The sequence below is a fragment of the Gorilla gorilla genome, chromosome 11, assembly GCF_029281585.2.
Source record: "Gorilla gorilla gorilla isolate KB3781 chromosome 11, NHGRI_mGorGor1-v2.1_pri, whole genome shotgun sequence".
Lineage (NCBI taxonomy): Eukaryota > Metazoa > Chordata > Mammalia > Primates > Hominidae > Gorilla > Gorilla gorilla.
The window spans coordinates 136,504,272-136,523,038 of NC_073235.2; the positions used below are offsets into that span (position 1 = coordinate 136,504,272).

At 50.5% G+C, this 18,767-nt stretch overlaps 1 protein-coding gene across 1 annotated transcript in view; it reads left to right on the forward strand.

Annotated features, from left to right (window-relative positions):
* MROH2A (maestro heat like repeat family member 2A) overlaps positions 1-18,767 on the forward strand; it is a 60,183-nt gene that overhangs the window by 18,685 nt on the left and 22,731 nt on the right. Inside the window, 18 exon segments of the mRNA XM_031008671.3 lie at positions 822-836; positions 839-919; positions 1,698-1,849; positions 2,388-2,531; positions 3,678-3,770; positions 3,992-4,070; positions 4,225-4,338; positions 6,799-6,875; positions 7,802-7,921; positions 8,227-8,337; positions 10,206-10,353; positions 11,487-11,527; positions 12,090-12,231; positions 12,534-12,586; positions 13,043-13,150; positions 15,516-15,635; positions 15,830-15,952; positions 17,223-17,375. Coding sequence (XP_030864531.2) covers positions 822-836; positions 839-919; positions 1,698-1,849; positions 2,388-2,531; positions 3,678-3,770; positions 3,992-4,070; positions 4,225-4,338; positions 6,799-6,875; positions 7,802-7,921; positions 8,227-8,337; positions 10,206-10,353; positions 11,487-11,527; positions 12,090-12,231; positions 12,534-12,586; positions 13,043-13,150; positions 15,516-15,635; positions 15,830-15,952; positions 17,223-17,375 — 1,874 coding nt within the window.

Consider the following 18,767-nt stretch of genomic DNA (forward strand, 5'->3'; position numbering starts at 1 on the left):
GCAGAGTGGCCTGTTCCGGCTCCCTTCCTTCATCTGTCTGCTCTTTTTCTCTGCTGGCCTCGTGCCTTCTCTCAGTTCCTTGCTCTCACCTGCTGTCTCCCTGCTTCTGTGTTCGCCCAAGAACGTTTGTGGGACCCCTGGAGGAGGCTGGCCTGTGTCCGGGAGGATGGACGCACTCTGGGGGCTGCTTCTTTCTGCTTCTTGCCCCCCCTTCCCTGGGGCTCCTCTGTCCTCTCTTCCCTCCCTCTCTCGGACCTCCTCTTCCTTCTCCTGGTCCTCTCTCTTCTTCCCTTTCCTCCCCTTTTGCCTGGCTTTCTTCCTGTGTTACCCGCTTCTAGCTCACTTTTTTTTTTTTTTGAGACGGAGTCTGGCTCTGTCGCCCAGGCTGGAGTGCAGTGGCGCGATCTCGGCTCACTGCAAGCTCCGCCTCCTGGGTTCACGCCATTCTCCTGCCTCAGCCTCCCGAGTGGTTGAGACTATAGGCACCCGCCACCACGCCCGGCTAATTTTTTGTATTTTTAGTAGAGACGGGGTTTCAACCGTGTTGGCCAGGATGGTCTCGATCTCCTGACCTCGTGATCGCCCACCTCGGCCTCCCAAAGTGCTGGGATTACAGGCGTGAGCCACCATGCCCTTCTAGCTCACTTTTTAATGCTTTTCTGACTCCTGGACTATTTCCTGGGCCCCAGCCAGGACAGAGGGCTAAGCCAGCTCTGGACTGTTAGGGGTTGGAGGTGGAGGGCAGCAGGGTTGTCCTCTCTGCCTTCTCTCTGCTCACCCCCAGCCCCAACTCCCTGTAATCATCCCTCACAACCTCACAGTGTTTGAGTTCATGCCATAATGGGCATCACCCTGGCTACCATATTCACCATGCTGAGACTTGCCAATGAAGCCAAGATACGCCAGGCGATCTGCAGTGGTGAGTGTCCCACTTGAGCCTGCAGGTCTGGCTCGATCAGGGCGCCGGAGGGAGACTGCTGGGTAAGGAGCAGATGGAGGGGTTGTTGAAAAAGAGGTGCACTGTTCACTTGTTCTCCAAAGAAGTTTGCTTAATCTTTTACTTCGTGTGGCCTCTGATTGGCTGCCTGGGGCACAAGAGGCTGAGACACGGTGGGGGCCTTTTAGAAGATCCCGGCTTAGAGGGAAGAAGCTGCTACTGTGACTCCCTTTAGCTTGCTTTGTAGTTAAGCACTTCACTTCATGAGACCACAGAACAGCAATGAGCATTCACAGGAGAGGGAGACTGGGGAAAACGGCTCCATATGGAGCTTGACGGGGACTGGTCTTAGATGCTATTTCAATCTGATCACCTTGCCCCAGATTTTGATTACTTAATGTTCTTGTGGGCTTATAAAAAGCCCTAGTGCCTGAGAAAAAGAGGGCCACATGTGTTCACTGTTCACTGCCCTCTGACCTGGAATCCCCAGGATGTGGGCAGGGTCATACTCCAGGCCTCGCCCTTGACCCCGTCTCTGTCCATGAAGGAGAGGGACCCAGACACCCCCGAGTGCTCAGTTCTCACACACACAGGCAGGCAGAGTAAAAATGAAGGTGCCGTGGGGGTTTGGAAGGGCAGGGTGCAGCCTGCTCGCTACGGCAAGGCATGAGCGCTTCCACTCGGGAAGCTGGGCTGGGAAGGCTTGGTTCTGCTTCCAGCCCCTCTGGCGGCAAGTGCATTCCCCTGTTGCTGTTGGTAGCCATGGAGACCTTCTGTGAGACGGTGCAGTTTTATCTGAAGCACCTGGAGGAGAGCGTGTATCCCGTGATGACCGAGGAGCAGTTTGCCCTGAAGGTGTTCCCCATGTATCGCTACTTCGTGACAGTGTGGCTGGGGCACCACAACCCCGAGGTGAGATGCACCCCTCTTAGGAGGGCCTGGTGGTCCCCAGGCCACAGCTCCCCAGCCTGTGGGGCCGGGAGGTGCTGAGGGACCATCGGGTCCAGACTTACTCCCAGGACCCTAGAGGGCAGTGACCTGACTCATGGCAGAGCCGGGGAACTCATGGATGCTGAACAGCTGGGACCTAGGAGCCTCATTCACGAGGCCAGGCTTGATGAAGGTTGGTGGTAATCCTGAGAGCACTTGTTACATGCTGGGCACTCTACCAGCGTCTTACCCACGGGAGCTATTTTCACACCCACTCTGTGATATAGGACTAGTTGACAAATGAGGAAACTCAGGCACAGAGAGGTTAAGTACCTGCTCAAGGTCATGTGGCTGCTGAGTGGGAGGGACTCAAACCCGGTCGCCTGTGTAGGAAAGACCTTGCTCTGCTTCTGAGGCACCTTCTGTCCTGTGTACTTGGATTCTGTGGCTGGGGCTGAGGTCACTGGCCTTGCTGGAGGGTGGTGAGACAATGGGTCCCAGAGCTGGTTTCTGGTGGCAGGTGAAGCTGGGGGTGATCAAGTCCCTGAAGCCCATGCTTGGCCTCCTTCTGCCCAACGATGACCTGCGGGAGCAGGTCTACGACTACATACCCCCGCTGCTGGCGGAGTACCAGGGCAGCCTGGAGGCGCTCTTCGTCACGCAGGCGAGTGGCCAGGCAGCCACGGCTCTGGGCAGGAGGCTTAGGGAATTGGGGGCTCCCAAGTGTTTAAGGGGGATGAGTGGGAGCCGGGGGGATGTCAGATATTTTGACACTGTGTCAGGAACCCGACATCTGTGCCCTGCGAGGGAGGGGCTTGGATCCTGGCACCCATGGGACTCATGGGAGTGAACACTGCCCTTCCGGGTGGAAGGGACCAGGTGCTGGTCCCTCGGAGGCTGCAGTGAGGCTGTGGCCTTTGCATTAGTTTGTTAGGGTTGCTGTAACAAAGAACCACACATGGGTAGCTTGAAACAACAGAGATGTATTCTCTGTACGTCCTGGAGGTCAGGAGTCCAAACTCAGGGTGTCGGCAGGGCTGTGCTCCTTCTGAAGGCTCTAAGGAAGCAAGCTCTCTTGCATCTTCCAGCTTCTGGTGTCCCCACGTGTTCTGTGACAGTGGCAGCATCACTCCGATTTCTCCCTTCCTCATTGCGTGGCCTTTCCCTGTGTGTCCCTCTGTGTCCTCTTCTTACAAGGACACCTACCCAAAATCCAGGATGATCTCACCTCGAGATCCTGAACTAATTCCATCACAAAGACCCTATTTCCAAATAAGGTCACATTCTCAGATTCTGGGCGAGCCTGAATTTTGGAAGGACACCGGTCAACTCAAGGCAGCCTTGGTAAAGGGGCGAGATGTGTGAGATGGAGCCGTTGCAGTGTTCCGAGTGGAGCTGGGGCTGGGGCTGGTGCCCATGTAAAGGGATCACTCATCTATAAGCAGGGTGTGGGTCTCAGCTCTTAAAGCAAGGAGTGGAAAGGGATGTGACTGATTTAGGAGCCATCTGTAGATCATTCTGGCTAAATAATGGGATTCACTTTTAAGTGAAGGAGGCCTTGAATGCCACACTCAGGGGCCTAGCGCAGCACTTCCCAAGCCTTGCTGTGGTTAGGAACAACCTGGGGGCTGGGTGAAATGCAGGCTTGGATTCAGCAGGACCGGGGTAGGGCCTGAGAGTCTGCATTTCTAATCAGCTCCCAGGGAATGCTGGTGCTCAGTGGGTCAGTGGGCCCCTCAGTAGCGAGGGTCTAGAGTTTGACCTTGAGTTGGTAGAAGGTCACCTGCCACCATTTGCCTATCCACTGCAGGTCTTGAGGCAGATCCTGGAAGTGTCAGTCACCACCAACACCCCTGTCCCCCAAATGCAGCTACACACCATTTTCACAGAACTGCACGTCCAGGTGAGGCCAGCAAGCTCGGCTGGACAAGGGCATTCTCTGGGTGGATCAGCAGGAAGCTGGTGGCGGGAGGTGGCCTGGCCCACAACTCACTTGCATGCTTCCTGTATCCTGATGGGGTGTGAGGCTGGGGTGCCCATGCAGCCCCAGGTATGGTCAGCTGGGCTGCCCCTGCACCTGTGTCCCTGTGATCTCCTCCAGCCTCACTGCACGTCCCTCCCCAGGTGTGCAACAAGGCCCTGGCCCAGCATCAGTACAGCAGCCAAAATCTGATGGAGATGGTGCACTGCTTTGTAGCCCTCGGTGAGGCTCTGCGGCAGGGTGCTCCCTGCCTGCCCCGAGGCCTGCAGGGGGCCTCTACGAGTCCCGGCCCCTCTGAGCGCTGGGCCTGGGACTGCCTTGCTGGGCCTGCTCTGGACCCGGTGAGCATGACTAAAGCTGTCCTTCCACCCTGCAGCTCGCTCCTACCCCAAGGAGCTGATGAAGTTCTTCTTCAGCCAGATGGAGACAAACAAGGAGGCCGTCCGCGTGGGGACTCTGAATCTGATTAGGGCTATAGTGAGCGCAGATGGTGAGCAAGGCAGGGTGGGTGGGGTGGGTGGGGTGGGCGGGGAGGGCGGGGTAGGCAGGGTGGAGAACAAGGGAGGCAAGTTTCATTCATGTTCGGGCATTGCCACTTCCTTGACACTACTGGGTGGGCCAAGAAAGCCAAGGTTCTTGGTTGCTTTGCATTTTCTAAGCTTTAACCTAATCAGCACTGTGGCTTACCCTCCCCACGCCCAACCCTCTGAGTCCGAATTGTTAACCTGAATCCTCCTGCTAACCTCCAAAGCTCAATCAGAGGCTGGATATAAGGCCAAACTACACCACATAGGCATAACTCTGAAGCCCCGTGGACTCAATGCTCAACCATAGCCTACACATCTGATTCCAATTCCTAAGCCCAAACTCTAAACCTAGCCCTGATATTTAAAGAGAACCCCTGTCCCTAACCAAGGCACTAGCTCACACTCTGCCTTTGTGTGAATTTGAAGAAGGCCCCTGTTGGCAGCATGCAGCCCTACAGGTACATAATGGTTAGAAGAGCATGGGCAGCTCCCCCTCAGCCCTAAAGTTGGGTAGATTTGTTCAGTGCACAAATTGGGCAACTGTATGTAAAGGGCCTTGTGCTGCCATTAAACCTTTCTCTTGAAGAAATGCACATTTAAGCAACAGTGAAATCCTTTTTGCCTATTCAATGAATAGAGATGGTAATGGCTAGAGTTCACCTGGTCATTTTTCTGTGAAAGGCCAGAGAGTAAAAATATTTTTGGCTTTGCAGGCCATATAGTGTCTTTGACAATTACTCAGCTCTACCATTGCAGACCAAAAACAGCTGTGGACTCCTGAGCATGGCTGGTTTTGTAAACTTTATTTACAGAAACAGGCTGTGGGTTATACTTTGCTTATTGCTAGTCTAGGGTGACAAGAAACCACCTGTGATACTTCAGTGACAGAGATGTAAATCAATAAATGATTTTGGGTGCTCAATTGGATATGGACCAACATTTGCACTCAACAGTCCAACTTTTTGTCAACCATCCAAAGGACATAATTTCCCAAAAGTAATTGGACAAAGGTGCTCATTAAAACATTGTATTAAAAGCAAAGCATGAGAAACAGCCTAAATGTTTTTCTGTAGGGAATTTGTGGAATAAACAATATATCTGCATAATGGAATATTATGCAGCTATTAAAAAGTGTGTAGTCAATCCACTTTTTGTGGAAAAGCTGCCCTCTTTCTATTAAGTGTAGCAATACAACGTGGGGCAGTATTTATAGCATGACCTTAGTGATGTGGAAGAAATCTATGTTCATTTATGCATAAACAGGTCTGAAGGACAAAATCTATTAAAAAGTGGTTATTTTTTATTTTAATTTTGCAATGAACATATACTATTTTTTCTTTTATTCAGGGAAATTAGTATTTGCCCTAATGCTCTCCCTCCCCTTTCCCCCAACCCTCTGGCAGGCCCTGGTGTGTGATGTTCCCCTCCCTATGTCCATGTATTCTCACTGTTCAACTCCCACTTATGAGTGAGAACATGCGCTGTTTGGTTTTCTGTTCCTGGGCTAGTTTGCTGAAGATGATGGTTTCCAGCTTAGACTGGATAAAGAAAATGTGGCACTTATACACCTTGGAATACTATGCAGCCATATACTATTTTTATAATCAGAAACAGTTTGCATCTTCAAGATGAAAACTCTTAATTGTCTCATGCTCACTTGGTGCCTGACTGCCACCTTGTACCTGCTCTCATTTCCTTTTTCCTACTCTGGGGTTGACTTAGTAACACCTAGCCTTGAGCGCAGTATCATTCTGAATGTCTAACTCTACCTCCATCCACACCAGCCCTCTCCAGAACTTTCTCATGGCTCTTTCTTGCCCCTCTTAAGCTTCCTCCTTTAGTTGGGTGTGCTGTCATCAGTTGTACAACTAGCAAACACTTGCCCAGCCCTTATGGTGTGCCAGACACTGTGTTAACTCTGTGAGAGAGGCACTGTCATTATCCACACTTTACAGGCGAGGAAACTGAGGTGCAGAGGGGCTACGTAATTCACTTTAGGTCCCACAGCTGGGATGTGGTGGAGCCAGGATTTGAACCCAGGCAAGGCCTGGTGTCAGGACCCATGCTCTTCATGGTGGTACTTTGCAACCTCTGTGTGCCCACTGCATGCCCACTTCATGCCCAGTGCTCTGTGCCCAGCTGCAGGGCACTAAAGAGCTCGTAGGCAGAGATCTTGCCCTCAAGGCGAGTTCACCTGGGTTCAAATGAGATACACACAAAGCAGTGGCCAAGGGAATGAGGCGTGGAAATAACAGAGGGGAGGGAGATGGCCAGGGAGAGCATGGCCAGGGAGGCTCCTAAGAAAGTGCCCCTGAGCTTGGAGAATGTGGGAGGAGACAGAACGCGAGGCCCTGATGTGGGGCGAGCCACCTGACATCTCCCTGAGCCGCAGCCCTCCAGCCCACCCAGTTTTCCTCCTTCAGAGCCCAGGATGAGTATCAGGGCCATCTACCTGGCTATCCGGGTGGTCAAGAACACCATCTCTGATACCCGGTCCAAGGTAACAGGGCAGAGACCTGGAAATGGGGGGCACTCAGGGGACCCTGCCAGGGAGGCAAAGGGAAGTCTGGGCTCGGGAGGCAGAGGCTTTTGATGGAAAACCCGGCTCTCCATCGGGTCTCGACTGGGGTTGCAGGATGGTGAGGCCAGTGAAAGCTGAGGTTCCACTCTCGAGACCTCATTCTCTCCATGGATCTAGAGTTTTCAAGTGGTGTGTCTCAGGCACCACCTTGGACCCAACAGAGGCCAAGTAAATCCAGCTGCGGCTAGAGTCATTTGGCTCTCAAGGGTTTTGTGAGGTCTTTATCGCATGTGAAAAAAGCAACTAAGGGGTACTCCTCTACCCACACTCAAAAGCCTGAAAACCACAGTCCCAGGCTCCATGGCAGCCACATCCACCTTGGAGTAGAGCTTGGTTCTGGCCACGGGCTGGGGAAGGGAGGTCCAGCATAGTGAGGGTCTGCACAGCAGTTTTGAGGAATATCGGAGAGGGAATGGAGGAGAATGGGGGCTAGAGATTTAGGCAGAGTTGTCTTCAGTCCCTGGAGGCTGTGGAGGGAAGAGAGAAGAGGCTCGTTCTGCATCTCCTTCACGTGGTGATTCTCATCAATGGAGCAAGCCCCAGGGGGTCCAGGATAACAGATGGGCTCCCCACGGCAAGGGCTGCTAGAATGGAGCAGCAGAGGTTGGAAGGGAGGGAGGGAGCTTTGTGTCTCTCCAGGGTCAATTAGGCTCCCAGGTGGGCATGCTGCAGAGTGGGACCCCTGGATGAGGCAGGGGGAGGTGGACAGAGTGGGCAGTAATCAGGTAGTCCCTGAGGCCCTTTCTAGCCCAGAGCACCCCCAATTCCTAGCTCTGTATGTCACAGGATTGGGTGCCTTGGAGCCCACCCCAACCCCCAGCATGTCCACGGTCCTGTCCTCTCAGGTGAGGATGGCTATTCTCCGCATCATTGGGCAGTTGGCTCTCTCTGGCTACCAGGAGAGAATCAAAGGCTGGGGCCTGAAGTACGTGTCTGTGCAGCTGACCTTATCCACCTACAAACTGGTGAGTGGCCCTGATACGCAGACCACAGAGCAGCTGGACTTGGAAATGGTTTCCACAGTGCTGAGGGGAGAATGCCACTCAGCATACCTGTGTTCAAACCTGCGTATCCATTCACGACATGAGTTCATAGACACAGTGAACCTGCAGGTGACAATGTGTGGGGTCCTAGATATATGCACAGCTCTGAGCATTCTGTAGACTCAGTATCTGGGCATGGAGCCCCTGGGGAGTGAGGAGACCACACCTGAGACCACAGCAAGCCTCTGCTAGGCCACAGGTGGGAATCCCTTGGTTCTTTCTTCCAGACAAATCGCCGGGAGAACTTTTATCAGAGGGACCTGGAGGAGAGGATGGTCCACAAAGTCACCATGGACACTGTGAGGATCATTACCTCTTCTGTCAGTGGGATGACCAACGTGAGTGGGCTCTGCCCCACCCGCACAGTGGGTCACCACGCCAGGCTGGGGGTGAACCACACATGCCCAGAATTCCACATCTTTGCTTCTTCCATTCCTACTGTCTGGAGTGTTGAGGGGCCTTCCTCTTCCAGTTGCCTGGAATTACTCAAAACTCAGTTCCAAAGCCAGGTCTTTGATGAGAACTTCTCTTCATCTCTGTACCCCTAGAGGCTGGGCAGTGCACGACCTCAGCATGGCTGGCAGTATCAGTCTGTGTCATTTGAGCAAGTACCTGAAATGTGTCCATTACTTTAAGGCCCGTGTGTGTGTGCGTATGTGTGTGTGTGTGTGTGTGTGTGTGTGTGTGTGTGTCTGTGTGTAGACCAATGATTTTCATGGTTTAATTTTGTAAACATTCATTGAGTTCTTACTCTGTGAAAGACAGGACAGAGGAGTGTGCACTAGGAGGACTCAGTATGACCGGAAGGAGTGGAAGGAGTTCACAGACTATGGGAGAAACAAATGTGTCAACTTTTAATTGCAACAAAATGTGACGTAGCAATAGGATAGGAAAAATGTACCATGAGAGCATCAAGGAGGGAATGATTATTCACTGAGGCTGCAGGCTAGATGATCCCTGTCCAGCGACAGCTTTTTTTAATTGCAGAAATCATCATCATCATCATCATCATCATAGCTACAGTCCATGTGGCACCCACATATAGCAGGTATACTGTACTAGGTGTGCAACCTGTGCAATCTTGTTTAATTATCCCAGCAACTACCTGCATAGAGGGTAGTCGTTATCCTGATTTTGTAGATGAAGAAACAGACCCGGAGGGATTCATTAATTTGCTCAAGGCCTCACATCTGGTAAAAAATAGATCCAGGATTGAAATTCCCTTTGGAATTCACCATGCTGTCTTTATGGGGAAGCCCAGGAACTGGGAGATTCTAGTCCTGGTGGTTACAACAGGTTAAGCCATTGTGCTTGATGGTTGGTAGCGCAAGAGCCTCACCTTCAACTCCTAGGGGTGGGGTTGGGGTGGAGAGGGATTATAATTAGTTGGGGGTGTTGAACGGTCACCCAGGGAGAGAGGAGATGGTGAGGTGAAGTTGGAAACACAGCTCCAAGAATCCATATCAGTCAGGGTTCTCCAGAGAAACAGAACCAGTAGAAGACATATATAGTCTGGTTTATTTTAAGGAAGTGACTCATGCAGTTGTGGGGGCTGGCAAGTCTGACACCTGTGTGGCAGGCCAGCAGGCTGGAGACTCTAGCAGGGGCGGATGCTGCAGCCTTGTGGCTGAATATCTTCTTCCTCAGAGAAACCCCAGCGTTTCACTCTTAAGGCGTTTCACCCACCTATGTTATTGAGGATAATCTCTTTTATGGATTATGCACTTTCATCACACCTACAAGCTACCTTCACAACAACACCTAGATTGGTGTTTGACTGAATGACTAGGTACAGTCGCCTAGCCAAGTTGACACACAAAACTGACCGTCATACCAGGCATGCACAACTGGATCATCTGCCCAGGGTGCCCCTCTAGAGGACTTGGGATCAGAGGGAGGGCCCTGGATGAGGAGGGTTTGATGAGTGTGGGTTTGTATGAGGCTGACAGCGATAGGAGTTGGGCAACAGGGATGCTGGCCCAAGCAGGGACTAGCAGACTCTCTTGCCACATTAGGGTGGGTGACACTTAAATGCCCCTGACAAAGACTGGATTTGGCGGTGGAGCCAGTTCAGGGCTGAGACTGTCAGGGGACATCTCTGGGGAAGCAGGGATGGGATGGCACCATGGCAGAGCCTGACTGTTCTCCTTAGAAGCCCAGGGCTTGGGCTAATTCTGAGCCCCTTTCTCTCCCACCCCCACCCCAGGAGTTTTGGGTGAGGCTCCTGTGCTACATCATGGAGACAGACCACATGGAAGCTTTGACTCCTATCTGTATCAGCCTCACAAACCTGGCAGAACACCAGCTCCATGGCCAGGATGTGGATGTCAGCGTGGCTGGCAAGAGCAGGCAAGGTGGGCAAAGTTCCTGTCCAGCTGATTGGATTGGGCAGGTGGGCTGGCTCCTTGTCTGGGAATGCCCACCTCTCTCCACATTCCTCCCACCCTCATTCCCTCTTCTCCTGGAAACATCCAAGTCCAAATTAATACTATTAATGCCTACCTGGATATTAATGCCTACCTGATCATATCTAGGACATGTTAGAATTGTGTAAACTTCCTTCTGGATAGCTCACTCCTCATGTCCTGTCCCCCCAGCCCACACCCCTGGTCCAGATCCCATCCTTGGGAGCTCCTGGCCCAGCCTTTCCTATGCATGACCTTACTGGGCCTCTGCTCTGTCTGGCTTCTCTGAGCCAGCTAGAGTAATTATAGGCATCCCATCCTCTGTAGACTACCCTCACTGTGGTCCACTCAGAGTGGGCACTGTTAACACCAGGCTCTCAAAACAACTATGCCCACCTACCATGCTTGCTCCTGTCCCCTTCCCTCCAACTCTGGCCCCAAGGGCATCGCTGGTGATGGAGGTGATTGATGGGGTCCTTTAGGATCCAGGGCTAGCAAAGGGCAGAGCCTGCTCTCTGACTTTGATCTAAACAAGCTGGCCAGTCGATCCTCTGAGGTCTTCCTCATGCCCCTCTCACTCTTGACTCTGGTTGAGTCCTCTCCAGGTCCCCTGCACTGGCATCTTCTCAGCAGGCCTGGCCGTGCCCTTGTCCATTTGTTTGTGTGCTGTTGGTTTGCTTTTCATGGGCTCATTGGCTCCCAAAGCCTGTAGAGAGAGTCAGGAGTGGGTAGAATGGCAGTGTCTAATTACTTTTGGCTCAACAGAAGATGGGGTTCACAGTAGGAGACAAAACATTGTCATGGAAAGTCTTGGTGTCCACTACAAAATGCGCATGGCCTGAAGAGAGCATCTTCTAAACCTCAACCCATTAGCATGATTCTCCCCTCTTCCCAGGATAAGTGAAATGTGATGATGTTCTTAGGAAATTCCCTGTGCCGACCCATTCTCCATTCTGGGGGTTTGGGGAACAAGATCATGTTGGGGAGGAACTTTCTAGGGTAAAGTTCCTAGATGGGGACATAGGAGCATGTCCTGGTACAAGCCAGGAAGGCTCAGCTGGGGTTGCATTTCCTTCAATCAGTGGACCTGCCTGCACCTCAGAAGCTGCTGGCCCGTCTCCTGGTGAGTGGCTGACCTGCACCATGCCCTGGCCTGGCAAGGCCATGCCCTGTGGCACCTCTTCTTTAAGCTCCTAATTCCCAGAGCCCCAGGGGTATGAGGAAGCTGAGGTGCAATGAGGGAGTTTGATGCTTGGCAGGACAGATCATCCCATGACCCTGAAATTCCTCTTGAGTTTGGTAGAGGCAGTGCACTTGTAATAACTGGGGAGCTGGCCTGGACCTGCTTTTAGATTCCTCTGCCCAAAGCATCCCCACTACACTGCCAATGCCTGCCTACCCCTGGGGGTTGGCTCAGTCCAGGACCCATGAGTTCTTCTATTTATGTTAACTGTGGACACTCATCCATATTGCACTGAAGCCTGGGGTGGGGAGGGAGCCCAGGTCTAGCCCCCATCCCCCATCCTTCCTGTAGTGTCCTCTGCAGGTGCACTCTCTATTTGAAATCCCTATTTGAAAACCACCCATCTTGTCCAGCTCCTCCCTTTAAAAATGAGGACAATGAGCTCCAAGACAAGGAGCAAGGTGCTCAGGTGCTACTTCACTGGAGTCTTGGTGCCCTCCAGGTGCTGATGTCATCACCTTACAAGGGGGAGGGTCGTGGGATAGCCATGCTCAACCTCTTGAGGACCCTGAGCCAGAGTATCGCACCCTCCATGGCCGACATGTGGGAGCTGGAGATTCCGCTACTGGTCCGGTACCTGGAAGGTGAGGTTCCTGGGGAGCCCATCCCAAGCCAACCCTCCAATCCGTGTACGTGCTGGGGTTCTAATCACATGACTTGAATAACAAGAGCTGAGGCTCACAGTTGACCCACACAGCCAGCCCACTTTTGTCCTGAGAACTGGTTGAGCAGCTTGGGAAGGTGAGGAGTGCAATGCAACGTGTGATGTGTTCATCCATGGAGGGCCTCAAATGCCACGCTAAGGAGGCATAGAGGGCCTTGAATACCAGGCTTAGGGGAACAGTGGAAGAAAGTGGCATGTGTGACCATACATGTGTTCCTGCAGAACATACTGAGTTCACTTGGGATCAGAAAGCCTGGGAAGACAAGCTGATTCAGGTAAACGGGTAACCAGTTTGCTGAGGCCTGGGAGGAGGAGAAAGATGGGAGCAGATGGAAAGGCATTTGGTGGGCTGGGCACGTGAGGAGTTTAGAAGCCCCTAAAGGACATGTTCTCCTTCTGTCAGAGAAGACCTGGGAGTTACAAAGTCTGTAGCTGTGTCCATCCCCAGGGGAGAACTGAGAGAACCTTCCATCCTGAGAGCCAGGTGCCCAGGAGGGCAGCAGGGAGTGACACCCCTTCTGCTAGCCGCCAGAGCCACAGCCATTCCTCAGACCCACAGAACATTATTAGCACTGGATCAGGGATCTATGGACTTAGTGATCTGGAGATGTGGGCAAGGGAAGCGAGAGAGGGCAAGTCAGTACTCAAGGTCACGTAGCATTCCCAGAGCCCAGGCAAGAACAAGGATGAAGGCCTTTGGCCCTTCCCACCAACGTCTTGTGCCTCCCCAGTTCCTGCGAAACTCCCTCAAGAAGACCCAGGGGTCTAGCTGGAGCCTGCGCTTGAGCAAAGAGCTGAACAACCAGATTGCGAGATTTGACAGCCCCTCTCTGGAGAAGGTTTGTCTTCACAGGGACAGGAGAGTTTGGACAGGGAGTAGACTCCAGGGATGATGGAGTGGAGAGGATAACACCATGTGTGTGAGATCAGCTGGACCTGTGGCTGTTTACAGGGTCCTGGGAGGAGAGGAGGGTGGTCTGGATTGGTGGTTTTAGTTTTGTTTTGGTTTATTTTTTTGCTGTGTTTTGTTGATCCTCCAGATTCTGGTTAGCAATCACATGTGTGTATTTCTTTGTAAACACAAAACTATACCACATTGCTACAAAATTCTAAAACATTGTTGAAAGAAATCAGTGAGGGTCTCAATAAATAGAAAGCACCCCATGTTCATGGATTGAAAGATGCTATAGTTCAAATGGTGATACTCTCCAAATATATCTTCAGTTTTAGCATGACACCTATCACAATCCAAGCTAGTTCTTTTTTTTGATCCTAAAATTGATCCTAAAATTTATATGGAAATACCAGGGGCTCTGAATAGCCAACAAAATTATGAGAAGAAGAATAAAGTTGGAGGACTCAAACTTCTCAATTTCAACTTCTTACACAACTGCAGTAAAACTCCTTACACAATTGCAGTAAACAAGACAGTGGGATACTGGCATAAGGATAGATTGATAAAATAGAAGTGAGAGTCCAGAAATAAACTCTCACATTTATGGGTAATTTATTTTCAAGAAGGGTGCCAAGACAATTCAGTGGGAAAAGAATAGTTTTTTTTCAACAAATGGGGCTAGGATAACTAGAAATCCACATGCAAAAGAATGAAATTGGATACCTTCCTCACACCACACATAAAGCTGAATCAAAACGAATCACAGACCTAAATAAAAGAACTAAAATTATAAAATTCTAGAAAAACACAGGATAAATCTTGTGACCTTGGGTTAGGCAAAGCCTTCTTAGAGATGACACCAAAAAGCACAAGTGACAAAAAGAAATAAATTGGACATCATGACAATTAAAACCTCTTGTGCTAAAAATAATACAATAGAGAAAGTGAAAAAGAAGCACATTAAGGAAGAATATGTTCTTCCGTAGCAGATCAAAGACTTAAGTGTACAAAATAAAATAGAACCATGGAACAACTAGAAGTATATACTGATGAATATTTTTATAATGTTAACATGGAATAGCCTTTATATGCTTGCAAAGAAACCAAGAAAGACGAGGGAAAAGAGGTAAACTTTATAGATATTAACATTTTTTGTGTGCTTCTACTACTTCCTGTTTGTTTTCTCATCTCCAAAAACAATAATATTTACCTTATGGAGTCGTGGTGAGGATTTAATGAAATATGGATGGTTGCTCTTACTATGTCTCCAAATATAAAACAAAATTCTTACAAATAACAAAGAAAAAACCCACCAAAAAATGAGAAAAAGAATATAGCCAGAAATTCAAAGAATTAAAACGGATCATGAGAATATGAAAAGATGATCAGCACAACTAATAATCAAAGAAACACATCACAGTGAGAATGTTCCACTTCTCACTGATCATGTCGTATGTTGGGGAGTAGGTGGAGAAATTGGTGCACTTAGGTTTGTTGGAGGGAGTGTAAATTGGTTCAACTTACACAGAAGTTGAACAAACTTACCCCTCCCCCTTTAACACGTATAACATGCCTGCCCTGATATAGTCTGACCTCCCAGAATAACCTGAACATTTATTTTATTTATTTTTTTGAAATTTTTTATTTCCATAGGTTTTTGGGGAACTGGTGGTCTTCGGTTACATGAATAAATGGGAATTTGCAAGATTTTGGTGCACCCATCACCCAAGCAGTATACGCTGCACCCAATTTGTAGTCTTTTATCCCCCACCCCTTTCCTACCCTTTCCCCCTGAGTCTGCAAAGTCCATTGTATCATTCTTATGCCTTAGCATCCTCATAGCTTAGCTCCCACTTATGAGTGAGAACATACGGCGTTTGGTTTTCCATTCCTAAGTTACTTAGAATAATAGTCTCCAATCTCATCCAGGTTACTGCAAATGCCAGTAATTCATTCTTTTTTATGGCTGAGTAGTATTCCATTATATATATATAAAATATAAACTGATAATATGTATATATAAACTGATATATATATATACACATATATATATGTTTTTATATATATGTTTATATATATATATATGTATGTATGTATATATCAGTTTCTTTATCCACTCGTTGATTGATGGGCATTTGGGCTGGTTCCACATTTTTACACTTGTGAATTGTGCTGCTGTAAACGTGTGTGCAAGTATCTTCTGCACGTTAAAAAAAATTGAAGAATATGTAGAAAACTCTCTACAACAGCACCCCCTGAAGGCTGGCTGTAGGGAGGCCTGAGCTCCTTCCTCCCTTCTGCCTCTCCAGGGCTTTCTGTACCGGGCCTTGGGCTTCACCTTGGCCACAGGCCTGGAGGCCAGCAAGGTGGAGGTCCTGCTGTTGGAGCTGCTGTACAAGACGGACTACAGCAATGACTTTGACAGCGAGGTGAGGGTGCCTGCAGCCCCCTCCTGTCCACCAGACGCCTCTGGACCCTCGGGGACATGTGTGTTCATGTGGCTGCATGCGTTTTGTGTGTGTGTGTGTGTGTACATGTGTGTGTGCCTTGCACGTGTGTGTGTGGGATCCTCCTCTGCCCACTGGCCCCTGCCCTCACCCTGGCTGGCTGGGTCTCCCTGCAGGGTGTGATTATGTGCTTTGGCCTGTGTGCCCGGGGCCAGGTGAAAACGGTGCTGAATGTGCTTCATGACTTCGAGGAGAGGATCCAGGAGTCAGAGCAGTCCTGGCAGATCAGTGCTTGGCGGGTAAGCCACCTTCCCTCCACAACTGGGTCTTGGGATCTCTTAGCACAGTGCTCTGGGCACTGACACAAAGTCCTTTCTAGGTCTCAGTAGGAAACTTGCCTCACACCGAGTCTCCTGTCATCAAAATGGCTGAGACATTGTCTTACTCTGAGACCTCCTGGACAGAGATTTTGCTATTGGATCATCTTAAAAATGCAGGGTGGGCCTTTCCAGGACCCAGATACTGTCACGGAGTCCCAGCCCCTTGCTACTCATGGTGGGGTTCTCAGACTGGCAGTGGGGGCTCCCTGGGTGCTGATTGGAAATGTAGAGTCCCAGGCCCCACTCAGACCCACAGGATTTGAAGAAGCTGTTGAGGTAGTGCTCAGTGGGTGCTTGACACTAGGAGCTCTGCCTCAGTGAATGGACGGTGCTGGGATTGAGGGGCTCTAGCCACTGTTGCAGGGTGAGAACACTGAAGCTTGTCCATTGGCGTGCAGCTGGTTCAGTGGTGAAGCCAGGATTTGGACCTAGACAGCCCATGGCTTCATCCTCTGGAGGCTGCCCCTCCCTGCCACAGGAGATGGTCCCACCAGCTGGCTGAGCTCCTAGTGGGAAACCATCTGAAACCATCACCCATGCCTCAGGCTTTGCCCTTGACCTGGAACACTTGCCCCGGGGTCTGGTTGTTTGGATGAAGAAAATCGAGAGAGTCCCAGGCTTCGTTCCAGCTTTTCTGCAAAGAGGACCCGACACCTGGATTTCTACTCAGTCTGGCAGGGCACTGGGGCCCCTGCTCCCCATCCACAGTGGGTTTGGTGGCCTCCAACATCTCCTCCCACTCAGAGATTGTTCTGAGGGTGTGAGCACTGTGAGGGCAAGATGGAGGCTCTCGGTTCCTGCTGGATCTCCAGCCTCATGTGTGCCTGACCCATAGCCGGTGCCTGGTAGGTGAAGGTATGAGGTGTGCAAGCAGCCTCTGTTCAGGGGTGTTCACTTGAGCAACTCCCCCCACAGCTGATGGGTGTTCTGGGCGTCTATAGCCCTAGTCTGTCTTGCTCATTACTAAATGCTCAGTGCCTGGTGTCTAGTAGATGCTCAGTAAAGATGCATTGAGTGAATGAATGCATGCATGAAAATACGATGAACATTTCAGGCACCCAGAAAACAGTCAGGTGAAGCACCGCCAGCTGACTCAATGGATCCTTTGGTCGTGTGGCCAGAGACCATCACCTGCATCTGGAGCAGCCCCTGCTTCCCCCAGTGGTTCTTTTTCTCTTTGGCCTCGTAGAAGGACCATCCCTGGAGGCGGGAGACAGTGAAAAGTGCCCTCATGGTGATGTGTAGCTGCGTGGCCTCCTACTGCCACCCCCAGTTGCTCCTCAACCTCGTGGACAGCCCCATCACCGCTAAGATCATTCACCATTATGTCAGCAGCTGCCAGGTAGCCCCATCTGCTGCCTAGGGGGATGTCTTCTGGACCAGGCTGGTGGGTAGTAGCCTTCTGGCACTCTCTGGGCACCTGCATCCCTACCCAGGGGACATCCAGGCATCTTACCTGATGCCCAGCAAGTGGGAAGCCCATTGCCCAAATGTGCTGTTCTCTGTGCTTTGGTGTCATGCAGAGGGGCTGGGGGGCAGTTGAGGATAGCCCCTCTTCCAGAGTGCTGGGTGGGGTCTCCAGAAGCCACAAGATGAGCCCCACCTCTTCCCAGCCTTACCCACTCCCTCTGCCCTTGCCTCTGGCCCTCTCTGACACTGATCCAGACCCTTTCATAAGGAACAAGAGGTGGGGTTGTCTTCATAGACATGCAAAGGGACTGGCTATTTTCTTGGAATGGCAAGGAGGGGAAAACACAGAGAATAAAGCAAAAACTGTTTTTATTTTTTAAAACTGGCAAAATACACATAACAAAGTTTATCATCATAACCATTTTTAAGTATACATATAGTTCAGTGGCATGAGGTACATTCACGTTATTGTGCAACTGTCACTGCCATCTATCTCCAGAATTCTTCATTTTACAAAACCAAAATCCTATATCCATTCAACACCAACTCTCCATTCCCTTCTCCCCCCAAGCCCTGGCAACCACCTTTACTCTTTCTGTCTGTGTGGCTTTGATTAGTCCAGGTACCTCATCTAAGTGCAATCATATGATAGTTGTCCTTGTGTGTCTGGCTTATTTCATTTATCATAATATTCTCAAGGTTCATCCATGTAAAAGCAATCATTTTCTCAATAACCTCTCCTGCCTCTATGGTAACACATAGGGCTCGGGGCCCCTGGTCACTGAAGGCGGCCCCTGAGCTGCTTTGCTGCCCTCTGGAGGCTTGGGAAGGTGGCATCTTCCGTGGTGTATTAGTTCGTTTTAACGCTGCTGCTAAAGGCATACCTGAAACTGGGAACAAAAAGAGGTTTACTTGGACTTAGAGTTCCACATGACTAAGGTGGCCTCAGAATCATGGCGGGAGACAAAAGGCACTTCTTACATGGTGGCAGCAAGAGAAAAATGAGGAAGAAGCAAAAGTGGAAACCCCTGATAAACCCATCAGATCTTGTGAGACTTATTCACTATCATGAGAATAGCATGGGAGAGACTGGCCTCCATGATTCAATTACCTCCCCCTGGGTCCCTCCCACAACACATGGGAATTCTGAGAGTTACAATTCAAGTTGAGATTTGAATGGGGACACAGCCAAACTATATCATGTGTGGACCCAGGTGCTGCACCTCACCTCGTATCCCCGCCATGTGCCTGTGGCCCTGCCATGTGGCAGGTGCTCCATTCATGTGGTGGAAGGTCAGAGTGAGGCCGGCCATCTCTCAGAGCA